Source organism: Halichoerus grypus, chromosome 4, assembly GCF_964656455.1.
Source record: "Halichoerus grypus chromosome 4, mHalGry1.hap1.1, whole genome shotgun sequence".
NCBI lineage: Eukaryota > Metazoa > Chordata > Mammalia > Carnivora > Phocidae > Halichoerus > Halichoerus grypus.
Window position 1 is genome coordinate 33744823 of NC_135715.1, and position 26453 is coordinate 33771275.

The following is a 26453-nucleotide window of genomic DNA, read 5'->3' on the forward strand; positions in this document are numbered from 1 at the left end:
TTTCTTTTTATAAACCTTCCTTTAATGATCATAATCTTCTCTACCTTCCTTATATGTGGTTACAATCACATTCTTCAGTTGTTTTTTAAACTGAGTCCTGCCTTTTGGTGAAAAGATCATATAAAATTAAACTCAAGCCATCAAGAGATAAATGACCTCACTTACTATAAAATTATTATTATTTTAAAAGCTATTATGTGTGATATGAAGATAAAGTTCTTTAAAACTCACCAGGAGTAATTAAATCAACAAACACCTCTGTGTTCTAATACTGTCCCTCAAATATATAATTACAGAAGCCTATATTACTGGCTATGCCCCAAACACAGATGACTCTTTTTATCATATGGATCACACTGAAGTGGTAAGCCTTAAACACAAGTATACCCCAGTGTCCAACAGCACTGCTTACACTGCTGGTTAGCAACTAGATGAATGTCTTTCTACTGTTCCTGACAATGAAAAAATTGCTGTGGTTTACAATGTAATTTTATGTATATTAGTTGTGATTTCTCTCACCTTAAAAACAAAACAAACCCTGGAGCACCTGGGTGGCTCAGTCAGTTAAGGGTCTGCCTTCGGCTCAGGTCATGATCCCGGGGTCCTGGGATTGAGCCCCGCATCAGGCTCCCTGCTCAGTGAGGAATCTGCTTCTCCCTCTCAATCTGTGTGCTCACTCTCTTTTCCTTTCTCTAATAAATAAATAAATCCTTAAAAACAAAAACAAACCTCTTCCCTTCACCCTACTTCCCCTGTCATCTTCAACCCTAGCCCTCCGTTCCCCTATGCAATCAAAATCCCACAGAAAGAGCTGCCTATGCTTTCCTTCCATTCACTCTTAAGCACACTGTGTAACCAAGCTTTCGATCTCACCAACTCCAAAAGACCTACTCTTGACAAGGTTATCAATGACCCTGTTAAATATAATGTGAATTCCCAGACTTCTTCTTCTACACCTATGGACAGCATTTGAAATAACTGACTCTCTTCCTTGACAAACTTTTCTCCTTTGGCTTCTGGGACTGAAATTCTCTTGGTTTCTTCATCTCACTGATAAATTCTCCTTTATGCTATGGTTTAATATTAAAGTGCCCTAGAGCTCAGGCCTTGGCCCTCTTTGTATTCATTCACCTCTGGTGATCTCATCCTGGCTTTTAAATATTATCTTTATGTTAACAACTTCCAAATATATAGCTTCCAAAGTTCAGACTTGTATATCTAAGTATTTCCAATTGTACATCCAACAGATCTCTAAAAACTCAATATGGCTAAAACTTGAACTTTCTTTTAACCCTAAATCTGCCATCTCAACTGAATGCAAATCCATCCTTCCAGTTATTCAGTCCCAAACCTTGGAGTTAATTTGACTCCTATCTTTCTTTCATGTCCTCCATCCAATTCATCAGGACATACTAATGGCTCTACTTTTATTTTACTTATTTTTTTTAATAGTTAGCTAAAGTATTTTTATTTATTAAATTTATTTTATTATGTTATGTTAGTCACCATACAACACATCATTAGTTTTTGATGTAATGATCCACAACTCATTGTTTTTGTATAACACCCAGTGCTCCATGCACTACATGCCCTCCTTAATACCCATCACCAGGCTAACCCATCCCCCCACCCTCCTCCCCTCTAAAACCCTGTTTGTTTCTCAGAGTCTATAGTCTCTCATGGTTTATCTCTCCCTCCGATTCCCCCCCTTCATTTTTCCCTTCCTCCTCCTAATGTCCTCCATGCTTTTCCTTATGTTCCACAAATAAGTGAAACCATATGATAATTGACTTTCTCTGCTTGACTTATTTCACTTAGCATAATCTCCTCCAGTCCCATCCATGTTGATGTAAAAGTTGGGTATTCATCCTTTCTGATGGCTGAGTAATATCCCATTGTATATATGGACCACATCTTCTTTATCCATTCATCTGTGGAAGGGCATCTCAGCTCTTTCCATAGTTTGGCTATTGCAGACATTGCTGCTATGAACATTGGGGTGCATATGGCCCTTCTTTTCACTACATCTATGTCTTTGAGGTAAATATCCAGTAGTGCAACTGCTGGATCATAGGGTAGCTCTATTTTTAATTTTTTGAGGAACTTCCACACTGTTTTCCAAAGTGGCTGTACCAACTTGCATTCCCACCAACAGTATAAGAGGGTTTTCCCTTTCTCCACAACCTCTCCAACGTTTGTTGTTTCTTGCGTTGTCAATTTTTGCTATTCTAACTGGTGTAAGGTGGTATCTCAATGTGGTTTTGATTTGAATTTCCCTGATGGCTAATGATGATGAACATTTTTTCATGTGTCTGTTAGCCATTTGTTTGTCTTCTTTGGAGAAGTGTCTGTTCATGTCTTCTGCCCATTTTTTGACTTGATTGTTTTTTGGGTGTTGAGTTTGAGAAGTTCTTTATAGGTCCTGGATACCAGCCCTTTATCTGTAGTGTCATTTGCAAATATCTTCTCCCATTCTGTGGGTTGCCTCTTTGTTTTGTTGACTGTTTCCTTTGCTGTGCAGAAGCTTTTTATCTTGATGAAGTCCCAAAAGTTCATTTTTGCTTTTGTTTCACTAGCCTTTGGAGATGAATCTTGAAAGAAGTTGCTGTGGCCGATGTCAAAGAGATTAATGCCTATGTTCTCCTCTAGGATTTTGATGGATTCCTGTTTCACATTGAAGTCTTTCATCCATTTTGAGTTTATCTTTGTGAATGGTGTTAGAGAATGGTCGAGTTTCATTCTTCTGTATATAGCTGTCCAATTTTCCCAGCACCAATTATTGAAGAGACTCTTTTTTCTATTGCATATTTTTTTCCTGCTTTGTCGAAAATTATTTGACCACAGAGTTGAGGGACCATATCTGGGCTCTCTATTCTGTTCCATTCGTCTATATGTCTGTTTTTGTGCCAGTACCATGCTGTCTTGTGATCACTGCTTTGTAATATAGCTTGAAATCAGGCAATGTGATGCCCCCAGCTTTGTTTTTCTTTTTCAACATTTCCTTGGCGATTCCGGGTCTTTTCTGATTCCATACAAATTTTAGGATTGTTTGTTCCAGCATTTTGAAAAAGTGGAATTTTGATCTGGATGGCACTGAAGGTATAGATTGCTCTGGATACCACAGACATTTTAACAATGTTTATTCTTCCGATCCATGAGCATGGAATGTTTTTCCGTCTTTTTCTGTCTTCTCCAATCTCTTTCATGAGTGTTCTGTAGTTCCTAGAGTATAGATCCTTTACCTCTTTGGTTAGGTTTATTCCAAGGTATCTTACGGTTTTTGGTGCTATTGTAAATGGAATTGTTTCTCTAATTTCTCTTTCTACAGTTGCACTGTTAGCGTATAAGAAAGCAACTGATTTCCGTGCATTGATTTTGTATCCTGCCACATTACTGAATTGCTTTTTGAGCTCTAGTAATTTGGGGGTGGAGTCTTTTGGATTTTCCAAATGAAGCATCATGTCATCGGCGAAGAGAGAGAATTTGACTTCTTCTTTGCCAATCTGAATACCTTTTATTTCTTTGTGTTGTCTGATTGCTGTTGCTAGGACTTCTAGCACTATGTTGAACAATAGTGGCGAGAGTGGGCATCCTTGACGTGTTCCTGATCCTAAGGGAAAGGCTCTCAGCTTTTCCCCACTGAGGATTATATTTGCTGTGGGTTTTTCATAGATGGATTTTATGAACTTGAGAAATGTTCTCTCTATCCATATACTCTGAAGAGTTTTAATCAGGAAAGGATGCTGTATTTTGTCAAATGCTTTTTCTGCATCAATTGAGAGGACCATATGGTTCTTCTCTCTCTTCTTATTAATGTGTTCTATCACACTGATTGATTTGGGAATGTTGAACCACCCTTGCATCCCGGGAATAAATCCCACTTGGTCGTGGTGGATTATCCTTTTATTGTATTGTTGGATCCCATTAGCTAGGATTTTGTTGAGGATTTTGGAATCCATATTCATCAGGGATATCGATCTGAAATTCTCCTTTTTGATGGGGTCTTTGCCTGGTTTGGGGATTAAGGTAATGCTGGCCTCATAGAATGAGTCTGGAAGCTTTCCTTCTGTTTCTATTTTTTGAAACAGCTTCAGGAGAATAGGTATTATTTCTTCTTTGAATGTTTGGTAGAATTCCCCAGGGAATCCATCAGGCCCTGGACTCTTGTTTTTTGGGAGGTTTTTGATCACTGCTTCAATCTCGTTACTGGTTATTGGCCTATTCAGGTTGTCAATTTCTCCGTTTGTCTTGGGAGTTTATAGGTTTCCAGGAAGGCATCCATTTCATCCAGGTTGCTCAGCTTATTGGCATATAGTTGTTGATAATAATTTCTAATAACTGTTTCTATTTCCTTGGTGTTAGTCATGCTCTCTCCCCTTTCATTCATAATTTTATTAGTTTGGGTCCTTTCTCTTTTCTTTTGGCTAAGTCTGGTCAGTGGTTTATTGATCTAACTAATTCTTTCAAAGAACCAGCTTCTAGTTTCATTGATCTGATCTGTGTTTCTGGTTTCTAATTCATTGATCTCTGCTCTAATCTTAATTATTTCCCTTCTAATGCGTGGCTTAGGCATCATTTGTTGCCTTTTCTCTAGTTCTTTATGGTGTAGAGTTAGTTGGTCAATTCGGGATTTTTCTATTTTTTTGAGTGAGGCTTGGATGGCTATGTATTTCCCCCTTAGGACTGCCTTTGCAGTATCCCATTGGTTTTGGACCAATGTGTTTTCGTTCTCATTGGTTTCCATGAATTGTTTAAGTTCTTCTTTGATATCCTGGTCGACCCAAACATTCTTGAGTGGAGTGGTCTTTAGGTTCCAAGTGTTTGAATTTCCTCCAAATTTTTTCTTGTGATTAAGTTCCAGGTTTAAGGCATTATGGTCTGAGAATATGCAGGGAATAATCTCAGTCTTTTGGTATCGGTTGAGACCTGATTTGTGACCCAGTATGTGGTCTATTCTGGAGAAAGTTCCATGTGCGCTTGAGAAGAATGAGTATTCTGTTGTTTTAGGGTGGAATATTCTGTATATATCTATGAGGTCCATTTGGTCCAGTGTGTCATTCAAAGCTGTTTCTTTGTTGATTTTCTGCTTAGATGATCTGTCTATTGCTGAGAGTGGAGTATTGAGGTCTCCTACAATTAACGTATTGTTATCAATATGATTCTTATTTTGGTTAACAGCTGGTTTATGTAGATGGCTGCTCCCATGTTGGGGGCGTAGATATTTACAATTGTTAGATCTTCTTGTTGGATAGACCCTTTAAGAATGATATAGTGTCTTTCTGGTCTCTAACTACAGTCTTTAGTTTAAAATCTAATTTGTCTGATATAAGAATTGCTACCCCAGCTTTCTTTTGAGGTCCGCTGGCGTGGAATATGGATCTCCATCCCTTCACTTTCAGTCTGGATGTATCTTTAGGTTCAAAAGGAGTCTCTTGTAGACAGCATATGGATGGGTCCTGTCTTTTCATCCAATCTGCAACCCTGTGCTGTTTTATGGGAGCATTTAGGCCATTCACGTTGAGAGTGATTATTGAAAGATATGAATTTATTGTCATCATGTTGCCTGTGAAGACCTTGTTTTTATAGATTGTCCTTGTAAATTTCTGGAGCCCCCCCTTAATATTTCTTGCAGGGCCGGCTCAGTGGTCACATATTCTTTCAGTTTCTGCTGGTCTTGGAAGTTCTGCATCTCTCCATCGATTCTAAATGACAGCCTTGCTGGATAAAGTATTCTTAGCTGCATGTTCTTCTCGTTTAGTACCCTGAATATGTCTTGCCAGGCCTTTCTGGCTTGCCAGGTCTCTGTGGATAGGTCTGTTATTCTGATATTCCTCCCTCTGTACATAAGGAATCTCTTCCCCCTAACTGCCTTTAAGATGGTTCCCTTGGTTCTAAGATTTGCGAGCTTTACTATTACATGCCGGGGTGTTGGCCTGTTTTCCTTGATCTTGGGAGGGGTCCTCTCTGCCTCTAGGACGCAAATGTTTGTTTCATTCCCCAGATTAGGGAAGTTCTCAGCTACGATTTGCTCAAATATATCTTCTAGTCCTCTCTCTCTCCACCCTCTCAGGGATCCCAATAATTCTGACATTGGAACGTTTCATGGTGTCACTTATTTCTCTGATTCTATTTTCATGGATTCTGAGTTGTTTTTCCCTGGCCTCCTCTTTTCCCTTCTTGTCTATTAATTGGTCTTCTAAATCACTATTCGTTCTTCTGCCTCGCTTACCCTAGCTGTTAAATTATCTAGATTAGATTGGATCTCACTGATAGCATTTTTAAGTTCTGCCAATTCAGCTTTCATTTCTGCCCTTAGAGACTCTACGTTGCCATTAATCCATTTCTCCATTCTAGCTAGTGTCTTCACAATTGCTACCCTGAATTCCATCTCCGACATCTTGGTTATATCTGTATCCATTTGTAAATCTGTGGCATAAGTCATAGTCTCTGAGTCTTTCCTATTTTGGGGGTTCCTCCTCCTAGTCATTCTGTTGAGGGGTGGTTGAGGGAATGTACAGAGTCCAAATTATTGACCAGAACCCAAGCAAGATGCACCTGTTTTCTAGGGACCTTAGGGTTGCTGGCCTCGTTTTCCCAGCCTGTCTTCTGGGGGAGGGGCCTGCCACGCTGTTACTCAGGCAACCCTGTTTGGGGAGAGTTGCCCTGCTCCCTGTGGCAGGGGATGGGCTCAGTGGGAACTGATTCTTTGGGACTTTTGTTCTTTGGCGGCTTTCCCTGGCGGCTTTCCGCATCTCTTCCCAGAGTCAGAGCAGAAGAGATCATTTCCAACCCTCTGCCTCAGAGTAGAGAGATTGCAGTCTGTTCTTCAGTGAGGTCTCCAGGCCACACTATCTCCGTTTCTGTGTGTGCTGCTATAAACTGCAGCATCCTGGGTTGTGCGCCCCTCAGCAGTGCTCCCAGTCCTCGCCTCCAGGTTGGGGCTTGTCTCTGCCCTTTGTACTTCTAAAATCGCCAGCCGCCCCCCGTTCGCATGCATGGTCCCACCGCTCTGGGTTTCCGCCCAGGGGGCTGCCCTAAAGTCCTTTTCCCGTCGCTACCGGTCTGCGAGTTTGTGCCCCGTCCCCAGCGCGGGAGGCTATTGCTCACCAGTGGTGTAGGATCCTGACGGCTCAGTTCCCTCCCCCTTCCATTTATCCTCTGATATCTGCCCGCGGAATTGCGACTCCCCACTTTGTACCTCGAAACCAACTGCCTGTGATATTCTGTTTGTAGAGATCCAGACCTATCTTCTTACATCTCAGGCTGATTTCATGGGTGTTCAGAGTGGTCTGGCAGATATCCAGCTCAATTCCGTGGACTGGCTGGAATAGGGTCCCCTACTCCTCTGCCATATTTTTCCCAACCATGGCTCTACTTCGAAATATATCCAAGATCCAACCAGTTCGTAGCAGTTACACTGCTATTACCCTGATCTGAAGCACTGTCACCTCTTACCTAGATTACTACAACAGTCTCATAACAAGTCTCTCTGGTTCCATCCTTATAGCTCTATAGCCTATTCTCAGCAAAACAAAACAAAACGAAACAAAAACAAAGGAACAAAAAAACAAAAACAGCTGGGACATTAATAAAGCTCTTTAATACTCTCTGAGGGTCTACTATATACTGGCCAGAATAATCCTTTTACAGTATGTCACATCATGTCACATCTCTTCCCCAAATCCTGTAATACTTCCTTTCACTAAGGGTTAAAATCAAAGTCCTTATGGTGACTTCAACAAACCCATTACCTCTCTGATCTTACCTAACTATTCTCTCCCTTCAATATTTCCAGTCATATTGGCTTCCTCATTGCTCCATGAACATCAAGGCACCCTCTTGCCTTTGCATTGACTGTTCCCTCTGTCTGGGAGTTCTTCCTTGAGAACTTTGCTGTCTCCCTCACCTCCAAGTCTTTGTAAACTTCTAACCTCCTCAATGAGGCCTACTGACTGACCCTATACAATTCTAAATATGATTTCTTCCCTGTTCTCCATGCACTAATATTTTTTCTTTTATCCTTTGCAGTTATCACTTTCTTCCTCTTTGATTTAGTTATCTATAACATTTGTATGTTTCCCTGTACTCTTTTTAAGATTTATTTATTCTAGAGAGAGAGAAAGAGTGCGTGTGCATGAGTGTGGGGGAGGAGAAGAGGGAGAGAGAATCCTCACACAGAGTCCCCGCTGAGTATGGAGCCCAACTCAGGGCTCGATCCCAGGACCCTGAGATCATGCCTGACCTGAAATCCAGAGTCAGACACCTAACTGATTGAGCTACCAGGTACTCCTCCCTGTACTCTTTTTAAAAATATAAAGTCCATGAGGCCAGAGATCATTGTTTTGTTCACTGTAGTATCCCAAGCACCTAGAACAATGCCTGCCACATTAACAGATGTATAACAAATATTTACTGAATGTATTTCATTCCCATAATAATGACCATATGAGGAAGGTGTTATATATTCTCATCCTATTTTGTAGATGGAGAAGTTGTAAGATTAGGGGCAGAGAGAGTAGAGAAGACTAAGTTTTTTATCCAATATTATCACACCACTGTCAAAATGCAGAGATAAAACTTGAAATAGTATCTGTGAATTTTCCAAATACTAGAGAGTAAATAACAAACCATTTCAAAAAATAAATCCCCCACACACATAAAAATCCTCACAGTACACAGTTATGCAAAATTTCTTTTAATATTAAATATTATATTTATTGTTCACTATATCCTTATAAGGAAATCTTTTAATTTAAAAATATTCAGTTGATTTTTTCCTCAGTGTTGGGCAAGTTGACCTGTATTAGCCCTTGACACACCAGAGGAATCAAACTTTATGGGTGACTTTAATATAAAAGTAATTCTATTCTGTCTAAATCATATTCTCTGAATTTCTAAGACCTTTTATTAAGTAGACAACACACTGCTTAATTTGTTTTTTCCTGATTGTGGTTCAATTCTCTGTTTATATTATTAAATTTATGAAAAGGTTTAAGACAGAGAATTACATTTTCAGCTGAGAGGTGATGAACCTTTTAAGAAACAAACTTGCACATGGAAGGGTTCTGTGATGGTTAATTTCTTTCTCTTTTTTTAAGATTTATTTATTTGAGAGAGAGAGAAAGCACACATGCAGCAAGCTGGGGGAGGGGCAGGTGGAGAGGAGGAGCAAGAGAAGCAGACTCTCCTCGGAGGATGGAGCCCAAGGCGGGGCTCAATCTCACGACCCTGAGATCATGACCTGAGCCAAAATCAAGAGTCAGATGCTTAGCCAAAACTAAGCCACCCAGGTGCCCCTGTGCTGGTTAACTTCATGTGTCAATTGGCTAGGCCACAATACTCAAATTGGTCAAATACTATTTTATTTTATTTTTATTTTGGTCAGACACTACTTTAGATCTTTCTGTAAAGGTATTTTTTAGATGAGATTAACATTTCTTTAAAAATATTTTATTTATTTATTTATTTGAGAGAGAGAGCATGAGCAGTAGGGAGGGGCAGAGGGAGAGGGAGAAGCAGACTCCCCACTGAGTAGGGAGCCCAACATGGGGCTCAATCCCAGGACCCTAGGATCATGACCTGAGCAGAAGGCAAATGTTTAACCAACTGAGCCACCCAGACGCCCCAGAGATTAACATTTAATAAAAAAAAGGAGGGGAAGGCGAACCATAAGAGACAATTATTAACGATAGAAAATAAACTTAGGGCTGCTGGAGGGGCGATGGGTGGGGGATGGGCATTAAGGAGGGCACTTGTGATGAGCATTGGGTGTTATACGTAAGTGACGAATCACTGAATTCTACTCCTGAAACCAGTATTACACTATATGTTAACTAACTAGAAATAAAAACTTGAAATAAACGAAAAAACAAATAACATTTAAATCAGTAGGCTTTGAGTAAAGCCAATTATCCTGAATAATGTAAGGGTCATATCTAATCAGCAGAAAGCCATACTAGACCAAAGACTGACCTCCTCTGAATAAGAAGAATTCTGTCAGTAGCGTCGTCTCTGTACTTCAACTACAACTCTCCCCTGAATCTCCAGCCTGCCAGCCTATCCCATCAGATTTTGGACTCATCAAGCCTCCACAATCATGTGAGCCAATTCCTTAAAACAAATCTCTCTTTCTCCCTCTAGATATCCTATCGGTTCTATTTCTCTGAAGAATCCTAAAACAAACAAAACTGTTTCTTTGTTCAAGAGCTGTTAGTTCATTAAAAATACTCAGGAATGCAATGAGTCAAACCAGTGTTAATTATCTATGTTTTCCTATCAACAAAATACTGGCAGTGTTATGAGCAAGGCTGAAACAAACAAAAATCTGGGATACAATGCCATTACTGACCCTTGAAGAGTCAAGAGATTTGCTTTACGGCACAGGAAAACTATATCACATACTACTGATAATTCTAGAGTTGCAAAAATTTTTTTCTCTTTGGCCCAAGGAATCCTTGTTCAAGAGAAACCAGTCTTAGAATTCCCAAATGTTAAGGTCATTAAAAAAGAGATAATTTGATATAAACAAGGTTAGGAAACTTTTCCAGCCCTCCTCCTAAAAAATAAGAAGTCCTTGAGGGAAACTGAGATACCATGACGTGCTACAGAACCAAGTCTGAAAACTCATTTCATTGCCTTGTCCCCAGTAAACCCAATGAACCGTGTGTTGCCATGACTATCGCCATCCTGGGCATTTTGCAGAAATAGAAATTAAATGATTTGGCCAAGGCCACAAAATTAGCTACTAGCCACCTTCTAACTTTGTATTTTTTTGCAAATTTTATAAAAATTAAAAGCTATCTTTCTAAAATATGCAAACACTTTACCTGCACAATGTGGCAGGTCAGCAGAAGAAACAAAAACCCACAACAGAACCTTGTAGTAGGGTTCATATCGGTACATCTGCCTCTTTGGCATCACTCCTGCTGACTTTATCACTCCTATGAGGAGAGGAAGGAAGATGAGCCTTTATTTGCTTGTAATATTGGCTCTACATTAATGACCTAAATAGATTTTGTCCAGCACTAACAGAGCAGCAAATTAGGGCATCGAAATGTAAATTAAATTATAATTATTAATTTCTGGATAATAGATCTTTGGTAAAAGCTGCCCTTGAAATAAGGACAAAAAAATATTTATATGCAACTTTGCTAAAATGACATTTTTACTTTGAAACAGAAACATGAGCAATGCAATGAAATGAACGGACAAGCAGGATTATTTCCTCCATTTGACAGAGCAGGAAACATTAAATGACTTATTCAGTGTCACACAGAAAAATGAGAGTGTCAAAACATCATCCAAGGTTCTAAGTCTAATCTATTAGAGTTTGAACTCTAGAAGGGCAGACACTCCCTCTTTTGAGTTCACTGCTGCCAGCACATGGCACAGCACCATGCAGATCACTGGGGCTGATGCTTACTTATATCAGTGCTCATGCTCCAAACAAACATTAGGAAAACTAATGTACTTAATGAAGAGGCAAAATGATAAATGGATAGCAGCTCCCTTTCATATCACAAACAAGGCTAATCTGTAATAAGAACCAAGAATGAAAGAGTTACAACAAAATGCTCAACCATGGATTACAGGCCAATATCACAGACTTACCCTGTCAATCTTTAAGATGACTATTTCCAATTTAACCTTCCCACTGCTTGAATAATCATGTAGTCATCATCCCCCAGTCCCATTTTTCTACCATTGACTTTTATATTCCTGCTCACAAATCTTGAGGAACTCCCTAGGAAAAAACATGGAGCTTCTTCCCACCAGCGATCAAAATCATACAAACCTCTGTCAGTTGTTTCAACTGTCCTTTGTTTTCACTTAATTCTTCTGATAGGTCATTCTTTTTCACTTGCAGTTCAGAGATTTCCTTTCTTAATGGATTCACTAGTTCATAGAACCGAATCTTTAAAAACAAAAATCAAATTAAGCAATTTTAGAATCCCAGTTACAATTAAAATTTACTAATTTATAGTACCCTCAATTATGAGTAATAAAAACATTAAGATAACAAAAGGAAAGCGTTAAGTTTTGCATTATATGCCTGTATAATCGAGTTTTGTTTGTACAAACAGTTATTAACTGACCCTGACCACTAATACTTTATTAAAGCTTAATGTTCAATTAAGTTTCCTCAAGGCCCAGATTATCTATAATTCTCCACCCCCGACACAGTCTCTTTCTTCCCTTCTATCTATACTCCATGTACTACTTACTCCCCATTTCCCACCACTGCTCATTCCACCCTATCTGCTTGTTACTTCCTGAACATATTAAGTGCTTAAGTTTTGCTCGTATTTCCTCTGATAGAATTCTTCCCACATACAAATGTATGGCTCATGCTTTCACTCCCTTCAGGTTACCCTATCAGTAAAGCCCTAATTCCTCTAATCTGATTTAAAATAGTACCCCTACCTGATGGCAGCTCCTAGTCTCACTCCTGCTCTTTTCTCCATAGCATTTATGACAAACATTCTGCATATTACTTTTAATTTATTGTCTGTGTTGCTCCGCACGAATGAATGTAAGCTCACGAAGGCAGGAATTTTTGCCTGATTTGTACACTGCTCTCTCTCTTGCCTAAACACATAATAAGCCTATATCCCAGGTTCCTGGTGAAGCCCTACTGCTACCACTGCCGGGTAAGGGATAATCAGGAGGAATATGGAGAGATCTTTCATATCACTACTTCCATTCAGTCCAGACCTCTCTTCTCACTCATGATTCTCTCAAAGGAATTTGTCTGCCCTAATCTAGTAAAGTGTTCCATCTGACAAATTCCTATAAGCTTAAGAAGCCATGAACAAGTTAGGAGAGGGTAATTATGCCTATTTATTATACAGGCATGCAATCTGCAATTCCTTAATATGTTGCTGAATTGCAAGAGCACCACACCTGGTAAGAGGCTAGTCCTCAACACAATGAATTTGTGTATGACTAGTTAGGGATAATACCATCTACAAAAACAGAAGATGGCAAAGAACATTAACAAACCAGAGAACAAAAATATGTGTAACTGCCACTTGTGGGATACTTGATACCTACTATGGATAAAGTCACAATGACAGCATGTGAGAGATTTGATATGTCTTGGACAGTACACTTCAGACAGAAAAAAATATATTTGAGCTAAATAAAAAAACGGATAAAAAGGAACACTTTTTTTATGAGATCATTAATCCAGAAACGTTATGTAAATGGAAACCAAGAGTAGCAATCACCACTCCTGCAAAAATAATAGGTATATTTACTATATGTTTACTATGTTCTAAGCACTATGCTAAGCATTTCATGTACATATTCACAGTTAATCTTCACATTACCTCAACAGAAAGGTACTATTATTATTATCAATCCTTTTACATATGAAAAAGTTCAAGCCTCTAAAGGTGAAATGACATCTATATATCACAAACCAGCAGTTCTCAATGTGTGGTTTGGGAACCCCTGGTAACCACTCCATCACTCTGAGACCCTTTCAGGGAATCCATAAGATTAAAACTATTTTCCTAATAATACTAAGATTTTTTTTGCTTGTTTTACTCTCATTGTCTTATGCCTGTTTAGTGGTGTTTGCCAGCAGCTACCTGATGTGTGGTGAGATCATTGCTTTCAAGGCTAATGGAATGTGTGCTTATGTATTCTTATGTTTTAAAAATGTCTTAGTGTTAATTTCCAATATGGTAAATACTAATATAGCCCATATAAACAAAAGCTCCTTGGGGTCCTCAGTAATTTTGCGAACGTAAAGGGATGCTGACGTCAAAAAAATTGAGACTAAGGCCATAGATGAATCCTATGCGTAGATTTGTATAACCAACACTGCAACAGATCCTGAACTAGACCACCTAGATCTCCTTCATCCTACTCCCTTTACAATCACACCAAGTCCTCTCTCCTCTACTATCCCCATCCCCTGGCAACCACTAATCTGTTATCTCTATAAATTTCTCATTTTAAAAACATTATAAACCACCAGTTTATGATACAATGATTCATTTCTATGGACTGTGCAGCCATTAACTTCATTCACTATTTCCAGATCAAGGCCATAAAATAACAAAATAATTTATTAATTGGGTACTTTGAAGGTTAAGGCTATTATATAAATAGCAAATTCTAATTTGAAAATACATGCAGTTTTTTTTTTTTAAATGATGCAACACACTTACAGATACATATTCAGGAATAGAAAGCTGATCTTCGGGAAAACCTTTTAGTTTCACATATTGCTCTTCTGTCAACTCAAAGTCACGCAGGTTTCGACGAACATCTCCCGCCTTCTCTCTTAGCTGAGTATTTGTCTCTTCTAGTTGTTTCTGTCTCAATAAAATAGTTTCCATTTCTTGTTTCATTAGTTCTTGATATTTTCTACATTAGGAAAGAATTTATGGCAAGCTTAAAGAAAAATCTTTCAGATTTAATTTTCTCAAAGTTACCTTTTATAGTAACATAAAAACAGGAAATGAGAAGCTCTCTAGTGTTTTTGGCTCCAGCTGAATGCTTATTTATTTAAGCAGTTAAACATGAAATGACAATTCTATACTCATTACTAAATGTGCAGCCACATAAACTATTAAATAGAAAATTGATATTCTTAAAGAATAATTTTCAAAATTCAAATTATAAAATCATGCATTTCCTTTGCTTAAGATTTAAATTTTATATATCTGTTTTAGACCCTACTCATCAAAATAATTTTCATTTCTTTCTGTCTAGGTACTTTAAGGTATACTGCTTGAAGATGGCAACACTGAACCACTGTAAAGTATTCATTCAACCAGTGAGGTGATGAAAGGAGTAATCTGTATCTAATCATTCTCAAAGAATACATGTAGCAGACATTGCTATCATTAGTTGCCTATTCGAAGATTTTGAGCAGGAAGGGACAACTGATTCTCTCCCCTTCCTACTGTATCACACCCATCAACATACAAACATGCTGTTACTTCTTCTATCTTAAAAAAAATGAACAGTGACCCCATTTCACTGCCCCCTTTGTTTGCTCCTCCATACAGCAAAACTTCTCAAAAGTTGTCTATACTCACCGTCTGATGCCCTTCCTCTTAAACCCATGCCAACTAGGTTTTTATCCTTCCTACTGAAATCTCAAGGTTGCCAATGACATCCAGATTGCTAACGATCAATTCTCAATTCTTCTCATCCATGACCAAAGATTACTTGACACAACTGATCTCTCCCTTTACATACTTTCTTCACCTGGCTTCCAAGTCACTATACTCTTGTCATTTTTCTCCCATTTTTCCCTTGGTGTTTTCTCAGTCTCCTTTTCTGGTTTGCCTTAATGTTAGGAGTACTTGGCTCTCTTCTCTCTCTGTATTTACTACCTTGGGGAATTCATGCAGTCTTATGACTTAAATATGTACTGTCTATATCCTAATGATTCCCAGATTTATATCTCTAGACCAAACTCTTCCAATACTTACACATGGATTTCTAATAAGACAACTCTAACAGAAGATGTCCCAAACTGAACTCTTGCTCTTCATTCATAAACCTCTTCCACTGTGGTTTTCCTATCTTAGTTGACAGCAACTCCACCCTTTCATTTATTCGAACCAAAAATGTTGCCACAATCCCATCAGCTCAACCTTCAAAATATATTCAAAATCCAACAACCACTTTTTACTAACGTCAGCTATCAAGAGGATTATTGCAATAGCCTCTCAACTGCCCTCTCAGCATCATTTAATCTGAAAAATGCCTCAAGAATTAGAGTAGAAGCCCTACCACTGAATGCAGTGGTTCCCAAAGTATTGTCCCCAGACCAGCGGCATCAGCATCACCTGAGAACTTGTTAGAAATACAGATTCTCAGGGCTCACCCCAAATCACAATATCAGAGGGTGAGACCCAACAATCCTTTTTAACAAGACCTCCAGATGGTTCTGATACATACTAAAGTTTCAGAACCAGTGATCTAATGTTATAGTGCCTGGTAACTGGTCAGATAATTTTTTTTAAGTATCAGTTAAATAGTGAAATCTTACAAAGAGAAAAGATAAGCACTTTAACACATTTACTTCTAATTAACACATAGAAAGAAGCAGTCACTTGTCAAATTTTCTACATAGGGTTCAGATTTTTTAAATACAAAGGTATACTTTGTTTTTTGTGTAAATCATTGTTCATGACTGCCAAGTTCAATTTCTTTACCTTAAAGACACTTGGAAAGAAATCGGAGAGGATACTTTTTATGGACTTGTTTGATTTTTGCTCCCAACTTTTAAATCTGTCTTGCTTTCACTTAATTTGATGATAGTTTTTTTTTAATCACTCACTTCTATTAAATTGTTTCAAAGAATTCATTATAGTTTTCATAAAGCAGCACATCATTTTTTCCATTCATATTTCATGTTTACATAATTCTAAGGGCAACTGTCATAGGCATATTTGAGAGTAAACACAATGGACTCTTCCTAAGTACACAACTGAATTGGGAGAAAGAATGCAGGCAAAAAAGAAGGTAATTTAAACGTGCAGAGTTAAATGGGCCATGAGATTTAGTGTGCTTTATAAAGCAAATGAAGAAAGGTTAATCCAGACAACAGGTTAAATGGTGGTGAGTTTAGAGAACTTTCTTTGTCACTTATGGATCACTTCCATCAGCAATGTTTGTTGAAGGAACGCTGAATTTTGACTTTTTGTATTTTGTGTACTGTATCAAGTAACCTACTTCTTTGTTGGTATGGATGTAAAAGTTATTACCATCGCTCACTTAAAATTTCTCTATTTTAGCTTACAATTGCATGCATAAACAGGTAATGAAATTACTTTTAATGGCTAAATAGATATTACTGTTTCTTAAAAACTTTACCTGGCATCCTTTTGTTGAAAAGTCAACTGATTGTCTAATCTCAATGTCAGTAGCTGCTTCTGGTGAAGTGCATCATTAAGTTTCTCCTCCAATTCTTCAATCTCAATAAAGAGAAAGAGGTAAATTATATGGTCAACTTTCAATTTTATCATTACAAAATGTCTGAAAAATACTAAATGTCAAAAAAAAAAAAAAAGAGAGAAAGCTTGGATAGAGGTTCCTCTGCAATGGTTGTATTAACAAATTACAGTCTGTTCATACAAATGGTTTAAACTGTTGCCACATACATGGGTTTTTCGCCAGGCTGTCATTAAGACTACTTTTTCCCCCTTAACCCACTCTCACTGAGAAGCCCCCTAACATCTGGGATTTTATTGTGGTGCCTCACCCAGGTAATTATTTCCTTGCTATTATTTCCTTCCATATATCTCCAAATGAATACTCCATGAGTGATGTCACAAACGTCCAAAAGAAAACTAGTCCTCAGCCTCACCTAATCATACGTTCCTTGCATCTCCCTAGTCTCCCAACGCAAAAAACACCTAAGTCATGGTTGATGTCTACTTCTCCTCACAGCTTATTCTGATCAGACTCCATTTCGTTGTGGTTGTTGTTAAGTTCACTTCATACAGAGCTGTCAAAACTTCTCCATCCTCTGATATCCACTGACAAATCTTCAGTTAGACCCCTACCATCTCTCACCAGGAGTGTTTCCTTGTGTCCAGTTTTGTCAACCTCCAAATTTATCTTCCTTTATCTTCCTTTTAAAAAATGTTATCAAAAATTTATTTCCCCAGTTTTAAATCCTTCAGAGGATCTTCACTGTTTTCGAAGTCAATTTCAAACTTCATGGCATAATGTACCAGTACTTCTTGATCAGGCCCTTACCAGCTCCTTCCTTCTCTAGTCACTAGCTTAAAAGGATACTCTGTTCCAGGAAAAATAAGTGCTTGCCATTCTTCAAGTATGCTGTGGTCTCTCTTAAGCCTCTATGGACTTGGGTTTTGCTCTTAGTCTAATTAAAAAATTCTTTTCTCTTTTCCTTTCAACCCAGGTAATTCTTACTCATCTTTTAAAATAGATTAACAGCCAATCTTTAATATATTCAAATGGATCCCTCTTGCATCAACAAATTCCCCAACTCTACTGGATCATTCCTATCATTAAGCAAACTACTTCTATAATCCACTAAAAAGAACAATGAACAATAATATTCCCTTGATCACACCACTCCCTTTGCTAATGTACCGTTTCTCTGCTTACCATCAGAGCAAAAATTCAGTATTTTTTACCATAATATTCCAGTAAAAGTATTCTGAATCACCTCTTTTTAATAACCAGTCCCCTAGTAATTTCAACATATTTATCTTACTTGACAGCATGATTTGACACAGCAGATGACTGTATCCTATTTTGGATTCCATGTTATTCCTCTTTGGTCTTCCTCCTAACCCACTAGCCACTTGTAGGCTTCTCAGGCTCCTTTGCTAGATTTTCTTCCTCTACCCTATTTCTAAATGTTGGACTCCACTTCACGTGGCTTGGGGCCCTCTGCTCTCACCAGGTAATGTCATCTAATCCCATAGCTTTAAGTGCCATCTATATGCTGATGTATATTTTACATACACACCACACAGACACACACACAAACACACATACAAAGTCATGGACTCACCCCTAAACTCTAATTGACAATTCTGTGTTGGGGTCTAACAGGAATCTAAAGTTTAACATGTTCAAAACAGAACTTACATCTTACCTCCCACATCAGTCTTCTCCCAGCCTTCCATTTCTCAATAAATGGCTCCAGTAGATGAAGCCAAAAACTTAAGTCTTACATAAGGCAATAACCCAATTAACTGTCTTCTGCTTCTACCTTATCTGTCCTTGGTCTATTACTTCAGTGCCATTTTGAATACAAAAATCAGGACATGTAACTCTTAATTGCCTAAAATCTGCCAGTGGCTTCTCTGATTACACAGTCTAAAGCAAGAGTTAATAAACGATGGCAATGGGCCAAATCAAACCCATGTCCTGTTTCTGTACAGCCCATGAGCTGATAGATTTTGCATTTGTAAAGGATTAAAAAAAACAACAAAAAATATGTGATAGACCACATACGGCCTGCAAAGCATAAAATATTTACTGTCTGGGTCTTTACAGAAAAAATTTGCTGACTCCTTATCTAAAGTAGAAAACTCCCATTGCTAAGTGATGCTGTGTCACATGACCTTGAAGAGCTCCCATTTGTTTCTTGATCATGTGTCTCACTTGAATGTGATCTACATAAAAAAGGGACCCTGCCATGTTCAGTTATATTCCTAGTAACATGCCTCAATAAATGTCTTAAATCAACAAAAGACAACCACATTCCTCATAGTTATTATTTTGCAAATCAAGAATACTGTTACCACAAGGACAGAAAGTTCTACTCTTTCCAGGGTTACAACTTTCACAATTTTAACTGACTTCTAACTTAGGTTCCTTAACTCAAAGATAATCAAGCTGGGAAGATGCACCCCTTCATTTAATTCCCAAGCAATAAGGAACCCACAGATCTCAAGTGAAAGATAAAAAGACTTTCTCTCATTTAAAAATTACCAGGCATGAAGACTGAAGAGGAAAGGAATGAAGGAATAAGGAAGGAGATTTAGGAATCAATGGGCAGGGATAAAAATGGAAAGCTAACAATTCTCTAGAATCAGGATGTTCGGCCTAAGCTGTTACCCTTTTAAGTTCTCTCAGTGAGCAAGAGGGAAGTGGGACTAATGCTTTTGAATTCCCTTGGAGAAATGTGTTATTGTTTTTAGATATGGAAAAATCAAATCAACATGGATCAAGACATTCATAGTAAAAAACTGTAACATTAGTAATAAACTGTAACAAACGTAAAAATTGTATTGCCACCATACTGGTGGAGAAAAAACGTTAGATTAACAGACTTTCTAACTTAAAAAGATTGTGATGAATAGAACAAAAATTGCTACTCATCTCCCAACACCAAGTCTTCTCTTCTATCTAATGTAACTCTGATTTTTATTAGTGACAATAATGTATCCAGTTAAATATTTACATTTCCCAGCTTTCCACTCCTTGCAGCTAAGGTGGTCATGCTATATAGTTCTAGTTTATTGAGGTCACTGGCTTGAGCTTCTGGGAAAGCTCTTTAAAAGGGAATGAGTCCTGGGGCTTCTGGGTGGCTCAGCTGGTTAAGTGTCTGACTCTTGGTTTCGGCTCAGGTCCTGATCTGATGATAGTGAGATCTAGCCCCGCGTGGAGCTCTGTGCTTAGCCGGTAGTCTGCTTCAGATTCTCTCTCCCTCTCCCGCTCCTTCCCCCTCTGACCCTCCCCCTGGTAGCATGCGCACTCTCTCTCTCCTTCAAATAAATAAATAAATAAAATTTTAAAAAAACAGAAGTACATAAAAGGGAATGAGTCTTTTGGCATGTGTCCCATTTTCCCATTATACTTCTCCTCATCCTCTGCCTGTAACATGGATAACAATACTGGAGGTAGATCAGCCATCTGTGACTTTAAGATGAAAAGCACATGCTTAAAACAGCTGTGCAGAAGGTTAAAAGGAGCCTGGGTTCCTAACAATATCAAGGAGTAACCACCCCAAATCTAAATTACCTACTTTCAGATTACTGTTAAACAAGAGAAATAAAATCCTTCTCCTGTGTTACAGGCAGCCACCATTTTCTAAGCCTCTAGTACTAGCAACTGAACTTCATCCCCAGAACACTGCACAGCTAGTTCAACCTCTTTCCACAGCAAAAATACCTATAATATATCATGACCACTCAGGACTATAGAATGCTTCCAATGATAGGAAGCTCAGTAACTTAAATCAAGCCATTTAAATGTTAATAGCAAGAAAGCTTTATAGTCAGCAGAAATCTACTTTTCCTGTGACTTTTATTATCTATAGTCTAGTAAGGGAAATTTATTTTTAATAATGCCACATGTAGCGCACACACAATGGAATATTACTCAGCCATCAAAAAATGAAATCTTGCCATTTGCAATGACGTGGAAGGAACCAGAGGGTATTATGCTAAGTGAAATAAATCAATCCAAGAAAGACAATTATCATATGATTTCACTCATATGTGGAATTTAAGAAACAAAACAGAGGGTTACAGTGGAAGGGAGGGAAAAATAAAATAAAATGAAAACAGAGAGGGAGGCAAACCATAAGAAACTCTTAACTATAGGAAACAAACTAAGGGTTGCTGGAGGGGGAGGTGGTGGGGGAATGGGGTAACTTGGTGATGGACATTAAGGAGGGCACTTGATGTAATGAGCACTGGGTGTTATATGCAACTGATGAATCACTAAACTCTACCTCTGTAACTAATAAAAAAATAATGCTAAAAATTGATATTTTCATCTTTGTACCCCCAATGCTCAATATACTGGTAAGCTCTGGAAAATAAATGTCTAAAAATTCTGTTCCTTCATTGATCCCAGATTCTCACTTTTTCACATTTTACATCTCTGAAACTGGAATGCATCTTACAATCTATAGCACATAACAGTTTAACTTGGCAGTTTTTAATCTCAGTGATACAAGTAATAGTCCACTTTACAATCAAGCTGCCTTGGATTTGATGAATTATGAAAGACTAATTCTTCTACTGTATAATATTTCTCCATATATCTGACAGCAAACATCTTACTCCCAAGGGGTCTCTAAGCAAAACAACCCTAGTGCTCATGGACCAAAAACCATGGGAATGTAGAGTACGCAGCTATTCTGGAGAGTAATTTGACAGTACACTCAGTTTAATTAAGTATGGATATACCCTGTGAGCCAGAAATTCTATTCCTGAGTATACATGTCAAAGAAGATGTCCACACAGGTCCAAAAGAGAAATGCCTACAGAAGGCCCATGTTGCATGTGGTGGCAGAGAACTGGAAGGCAATCTAAGTGCCTATCTCTGCGGTAGTGGATGGAGAGATTGGTAGACACACACACACACAGAATTACATAGAAGTTAGAAGCAGAAGACGAGACATACACAGTTAACATTAACGATTTCAAAAACATCCCTGAGATGGGAAAAAAAACAACTATAAAAGAGATAAACTCTAAAACAAAACATGCAATTTACATTTATGTAAAGGAAAAAAATAGGAAAAATACCCATTTTCAAGAACAAATGTAAAAAAAAAAAATTAAAATAGTTAATAGAAGGGCGCCTGGGTGGCTCAGTTGGTTAAGTGTCTGCCTTTGGCTCGGGTCCTGATCCCGGGGTCCCGGGACTGAGCCCCACATTGGGCTCCCTGCTCAGCGGGCAGTCTGCTTCTCCCTCTCCCTCTGCACCCCAACCCCGCTCGTGTTCTCTTTCCCCTCCCTCTCTCTCAAATCAATAAATAAAATCTTAAAAAAAATAGTTGATAGAGGGAAGAAGGGAAATGAGCTATGGGAATAAAAAGAATAAATATACAAAATAAAAAGTGGCCGTGGCAAGGATCAATGATGATTAGGTGTCATAAACTCAGAAATATGAATAACTATCAAACAGAGATACCAAAGAAACTGAATCTCCAGGGCAGAGGACTATACAGACTCAATAATGTAATTATGATCTTGATTCTCCCTATCAAACTAGTCACATCAGGGTTAATTCCCAATGAAGCAGAAAACATCTTGGCTGGAAAAAAACACCTAAAAAGATATACCTCACACATGCTAGATTTTAAAAATTGAGCCTACAGAAGCAATTCATCCCTGCCCAACTTCAAATCATCGCCTCTTTCAGGACTTATTTAATACACAGAAGTATAATTCACTCCCCCTCTCCTTCCAAAAAATTTTTTTCAACTATGCAAAAAAATATAATTTTCTTTTTGAAATGATAAACGTAGCATTTCAAGTTCAGATATATATATAATTTTAATTCTTATTTATCTGCAGTTTGGAAACAATAAAGCATAAAGGTAACAAAAATTATACCTAATCTGGGTGCCTGGGTGGCTCAGTTGGTTAGGCGACTGCCTCCGGCTCAGGTCATGATCCTGGAGTCCCAGGATCGAGTCCCGCATCGGGCTCCCTGCTCAGCGGGGAGTCTGCTTCTCCCTCTGACCCTCCCCCTCTCATGTGCTCTCTCTCTCTCTCTCAAATAAATAAAATCTCAAAAAAAAAAAATTACACCTAATCTTACCTTCGTAAGATAATCCACTTTCAAGTTGTCTATCATCATATTTTTCTGGGATAGCTCTATTTTCAGTAACTGAATATTATGAAGTAGTTCTTTACGTTCGATTAGTTGCTGGGTGATTTTGATTTTACCATCTCGCTCTTCTGATGATGAAATATCATCCGTAGGAACTGTTGTTTCTAAACTAATATCTTCAGATTCCAGCGAGCTGGAGATATTCACTTTTTTTGATGCCCTGGCAATTTTTCGAGACATTTTTTTTTTATTATGGCTCAGTTTTCTTCTTCAATTCAATTTCAATTTTCTGTGGGTTAAAAATATTAAATGTATTCAAACATTCTCTGTGGAAAGCATAAGTATATTAAAGAGATACTAATGAATGCCTAAGTAGTTATTAGACAATCTGGAGGACCCCTCATCTAGGACAGATTAGTAAATTACTGCTCAAATCAAACATATTAAATCAAGCTCATTAAATCCTACTATGAATTTGCCCTTGATGAATAAAAAGCCCAGTTCCTGGGGACAGGAATCTTACTTGTAGGAAACAAAGAAATTGTTCGAGGTAAAGGATAAAAGCCCTAGTCAGTAGTAGTATCCAGGAACGAAAAGCAGCACGTGTTCGAGATTAGAGAAATCACTTGAGTTGATCACATGAAGGTTTTGTCTACTTAAAATCTTGAAGGATTTAAAGTAGCAACAAGAAAAAAGCATGCAAGAATTAAGGTTTCACAGAGCTGGTGAAAATGCACAATAGCAGAAGATAGTTGTAGTCCCGCTGGGGCCAAGCCTTCGTGATTTTGAGTAGGACTCACCCTACCCCTCATACACAAACACACATACAACCTTAATAATCAAGACTTCGAGAGCCTTGAATGTCAAAATGTGTTCGAAATTTATTCTACAGGCAATGAGGCATCACTGAAGATTTTTTAAAAAGGGAAACAGTGAAATAAAAATATTCCAATGGACTTCCAGATAAAATGAAAACAAGAACGTAGAAAAAACAAACTCAAGTATTCTAAATCGAACTTCTTACTCTTTCACAAGAATTTTGGCAATTCTCTTCTTTTAGTACTACATGACATAATAAGTTATTTACGGTATTGCAGATATCAGCTTTTCCAAACTAAATGATTAGAAAGGTGTGTGGAGGGGAAACGGCATCCCTCTCAAAGGGGAAAGGTGAAATCAGAGAGAGGCAACACCCGGATTACAAAGGATCGGGGTCTGGGGCTGCCCACACGTGCGGAGTGAAGAAGCCAAACTCGGCAGTGTAGGAGGATTCCCTGCCCTGCGTGGGAAAGGAAGGGATAGCCGCGAGCTACCTCGAAAGCTTCAACTACTCCACGTCTAAGGCTGGACCAGCCACCACCGTCGCTTCTCCAAGGAGTTGAAAGCGTCCCCAAACAGAAGCTCAGGTTGCAGCTCCTCAACAAGCAATTTCAGACTGGGGACCGTTAGGACCCGTAACCAAGACAACCACTTCCGCGCCCGTGGGAGGACGGAGGAAGCGGCAGCGTGCAATCGCCCACGCCGCCGGAACTCAGCCTGGATCCACCCCTAACGCGGGGAGCAGTGCATGCTGGGAGCTGTAGTCCAAAGGCGAGCCCCGCCCAGGTCCTGGATGGAAATAGCTCCGGGCTCCGCCCATCCTCCTCGTTTTCGCCCAATACTCGCAGCCCTCAGAGAGCCAACAAACGTCAGCCTCGACGTTTTCCCGCGCGAGGTATTTATTAATACTCTGGAGCGGGAAGGGGTGAACTTCGGGGTAAAGTATAGTTGTGCCGCAGGGCTTCTACTTGGCACTTTTCACCGGAAGAGCGCGGTCAGGGTTGGGATTCCGCACTGCAAGCAAGATGCTGAAGTCCAAGACTTTCTTAAAAAAGACGCGGGCGGGCGGCGTGATGAAGATCGTGCGCGAGCATTACCTGCGGGACGACATCGGCTGCGGCGCGCCCGGGTGCGCGGCGTGCGACGGTGCACACGAGGGGCCGGTCCTCGAGCCGCAGCCCCTGGATCCTGCGAGCAGCCTGTGTCCCCGGCCGCACTACTTGCTTCCCGACACCAACGTGCTGTTGCACCAGGTGCGTCGGTGGAGGGGCTGTCCGTGGTCGTCTCGGCACTACCAGGAGAAGGGGGTGTGACAGAATAGGGAAACTGAGGCCCACGGAGGAGAGTCTTGGACGTACTTAGGGAGAGGCAAACCGCATCTCGGAACCCTTGCCTCCTGTCTCCGAGGCCAAGTTTCTTTTCTTTGTTTTTTGTTTTTTTTTGAGTTCTTGGAGTCATAAGAATTTTAGATTAGTTTTCTAACTCCTGGTGTCTCTTCTGCCTTAGATTTTAAGTGTCTGGAGGCCGGGGACCTGGGCTTCTGTGGCCTCCAGCCTGCGACTCCCAGGCAGCTTGTAAGTGCCTACGAATGAAAACTGTGTGGGCCAACGTATTTCATTATTAGTGGACTTAATTCTACGAAGTTTTGTAATTAGTCTGTTTATATGTACTCTTCTCTAATAGACCTGAAGGGTTTTCTGTAGCAAAATAGCTCCTTAGTTTAATGTATACGTGGTTTTTTGTTTTTTGTTTTTTAATCGACAGGGTTTTATGTTTGGCAGAAACAATTTATCAGTGAACATAGGAAAATTTAAGTTTTCTTTCCTTATTATTATTATTATTATTATTTAAGATCGATGTTCTTGAGGACCCTGCCATCAGGAATGTGATTGTACTACAAACAGTTCTGCAAGAAGTGAGAAATCGGAGTGCTCCGGTATATAAACGAATCAGAGATGTGACTAATAACCAGGAGAAGCATTTCTACACGTTCACTAATGAGCACCATAGGTAGGGGGAAAATTATGTTAATTACCGGAAAACCATAGAATTAGCCAAATTTGGGGAAGGGTTCCTGGCAGTAATTGTGACATTGTCAGAAGTTTCGTACCTATGGGAGGATTATTTGGTTGTAACCACAGTTGTACAGACATAATCCTCAGTGTACCTAGGGTACCTAGGCATTGATTAGATCAAACCTAGAACCAAGGTCTCCAGACTCTTAGGCTACTGTGGGTACTTTTGTTTCTAAAATGTTTTCATTTTGAATTCGTTTCAGCATGAGTTGAGCAATAAAATTTTGGAAAATGAGATTTCCCTAGGTTCCTGGAATACCATATTATTTGATGACCAACATAAATTGATAAAATGTAAGAGTTTATGAAAGAGAGGTTTAAAAATATAAAGCAGATTTATTATTAATGGGCTTTTAAAAGTTAAACAATACTTTTTAACTGATCATATTGAAGAAGATAGGGTTAAGAAATAGAATTCTTTGTTGTGTTTCAGATTGACACCCTTTGAACATAATGTGTGGTTTTAGAAAATATATTGCTATTTCATGTGTTACATAAATTATCTCTGTTGAGTTCTAGTCTATCTTTATT

The 26453-nt window shown here is 38.9% G+C and overlaps 2 protein-coding genes across 4 annotated transcripts in view; one reads left to right on the plus strand and one right to left on the minus strand.

Annotated features, from left to right (window-relative positions):
- Positions 1 to 24546, minus strand: part of PIBF1 (progesterone immunomodulatory binding factor 1) — a 208492-nt gene extending 183946 nt beyond the window's left edge. Inside the window, exons 1-5 of the mRNA XM_036073108.2 lie at positions 24342 to 24546; positions 23017 to 23317; positions 16846 to 16946; positions 14181 to 14379; positions 11795 to 11914 (exon numbers count right to left, since the gene is read on the minus strand). Of these exons, the coding sequence (XP_035929001.2) occupies positions 11795 to 11914; positions 14181 to 14379; positions 16846 to 16946; positions 23017 to 23268 (672 nt within the window). The 5' untranslated portion in view covers positions 23269 to 23317; positions 24342 to 24546. The remainder of the gene's footprint in view (positions 1 to 11794; positions 11915 to 14180; positions 14380 to 16845; positions 16947 to 23016; positions 23318 to 24341) is intronic.
- Positions 24547 to 24673: 127 nt separating this feature from the next.
- The window catches only part of DIS3 (DIS3 exosome endoribonuclease and 3'-5' exoribonuclease), a 28345-nt gene continuing 26565 nt past the window's right edge, over positions 24674 to 26453 (plus strand). The window contains exons 1-3 of one of the 3 annotated variants that reach the window (XM_036073105.2): positions 24674 to 25100; positions 25354 to 25421; positions 25700 to 25857. Coding sequence is in view for 2 of the 3 variants with exons in the window: in XM_036073106.2 (XP_035928999.1) it covers positions 24873 to 25100; positions 25700 to 25857 (386 nt within the window). In the remaining variant the exon portion in view is untranslated. The remainder of the gene's footprint in view (positions 25101 to 25353; positions 25422 to 25699; positions 25858 to 26453) is intronic. The other 2 variants (XM_036073107.2, XM_036073106.2) reach the window with 2 other exon arrangements.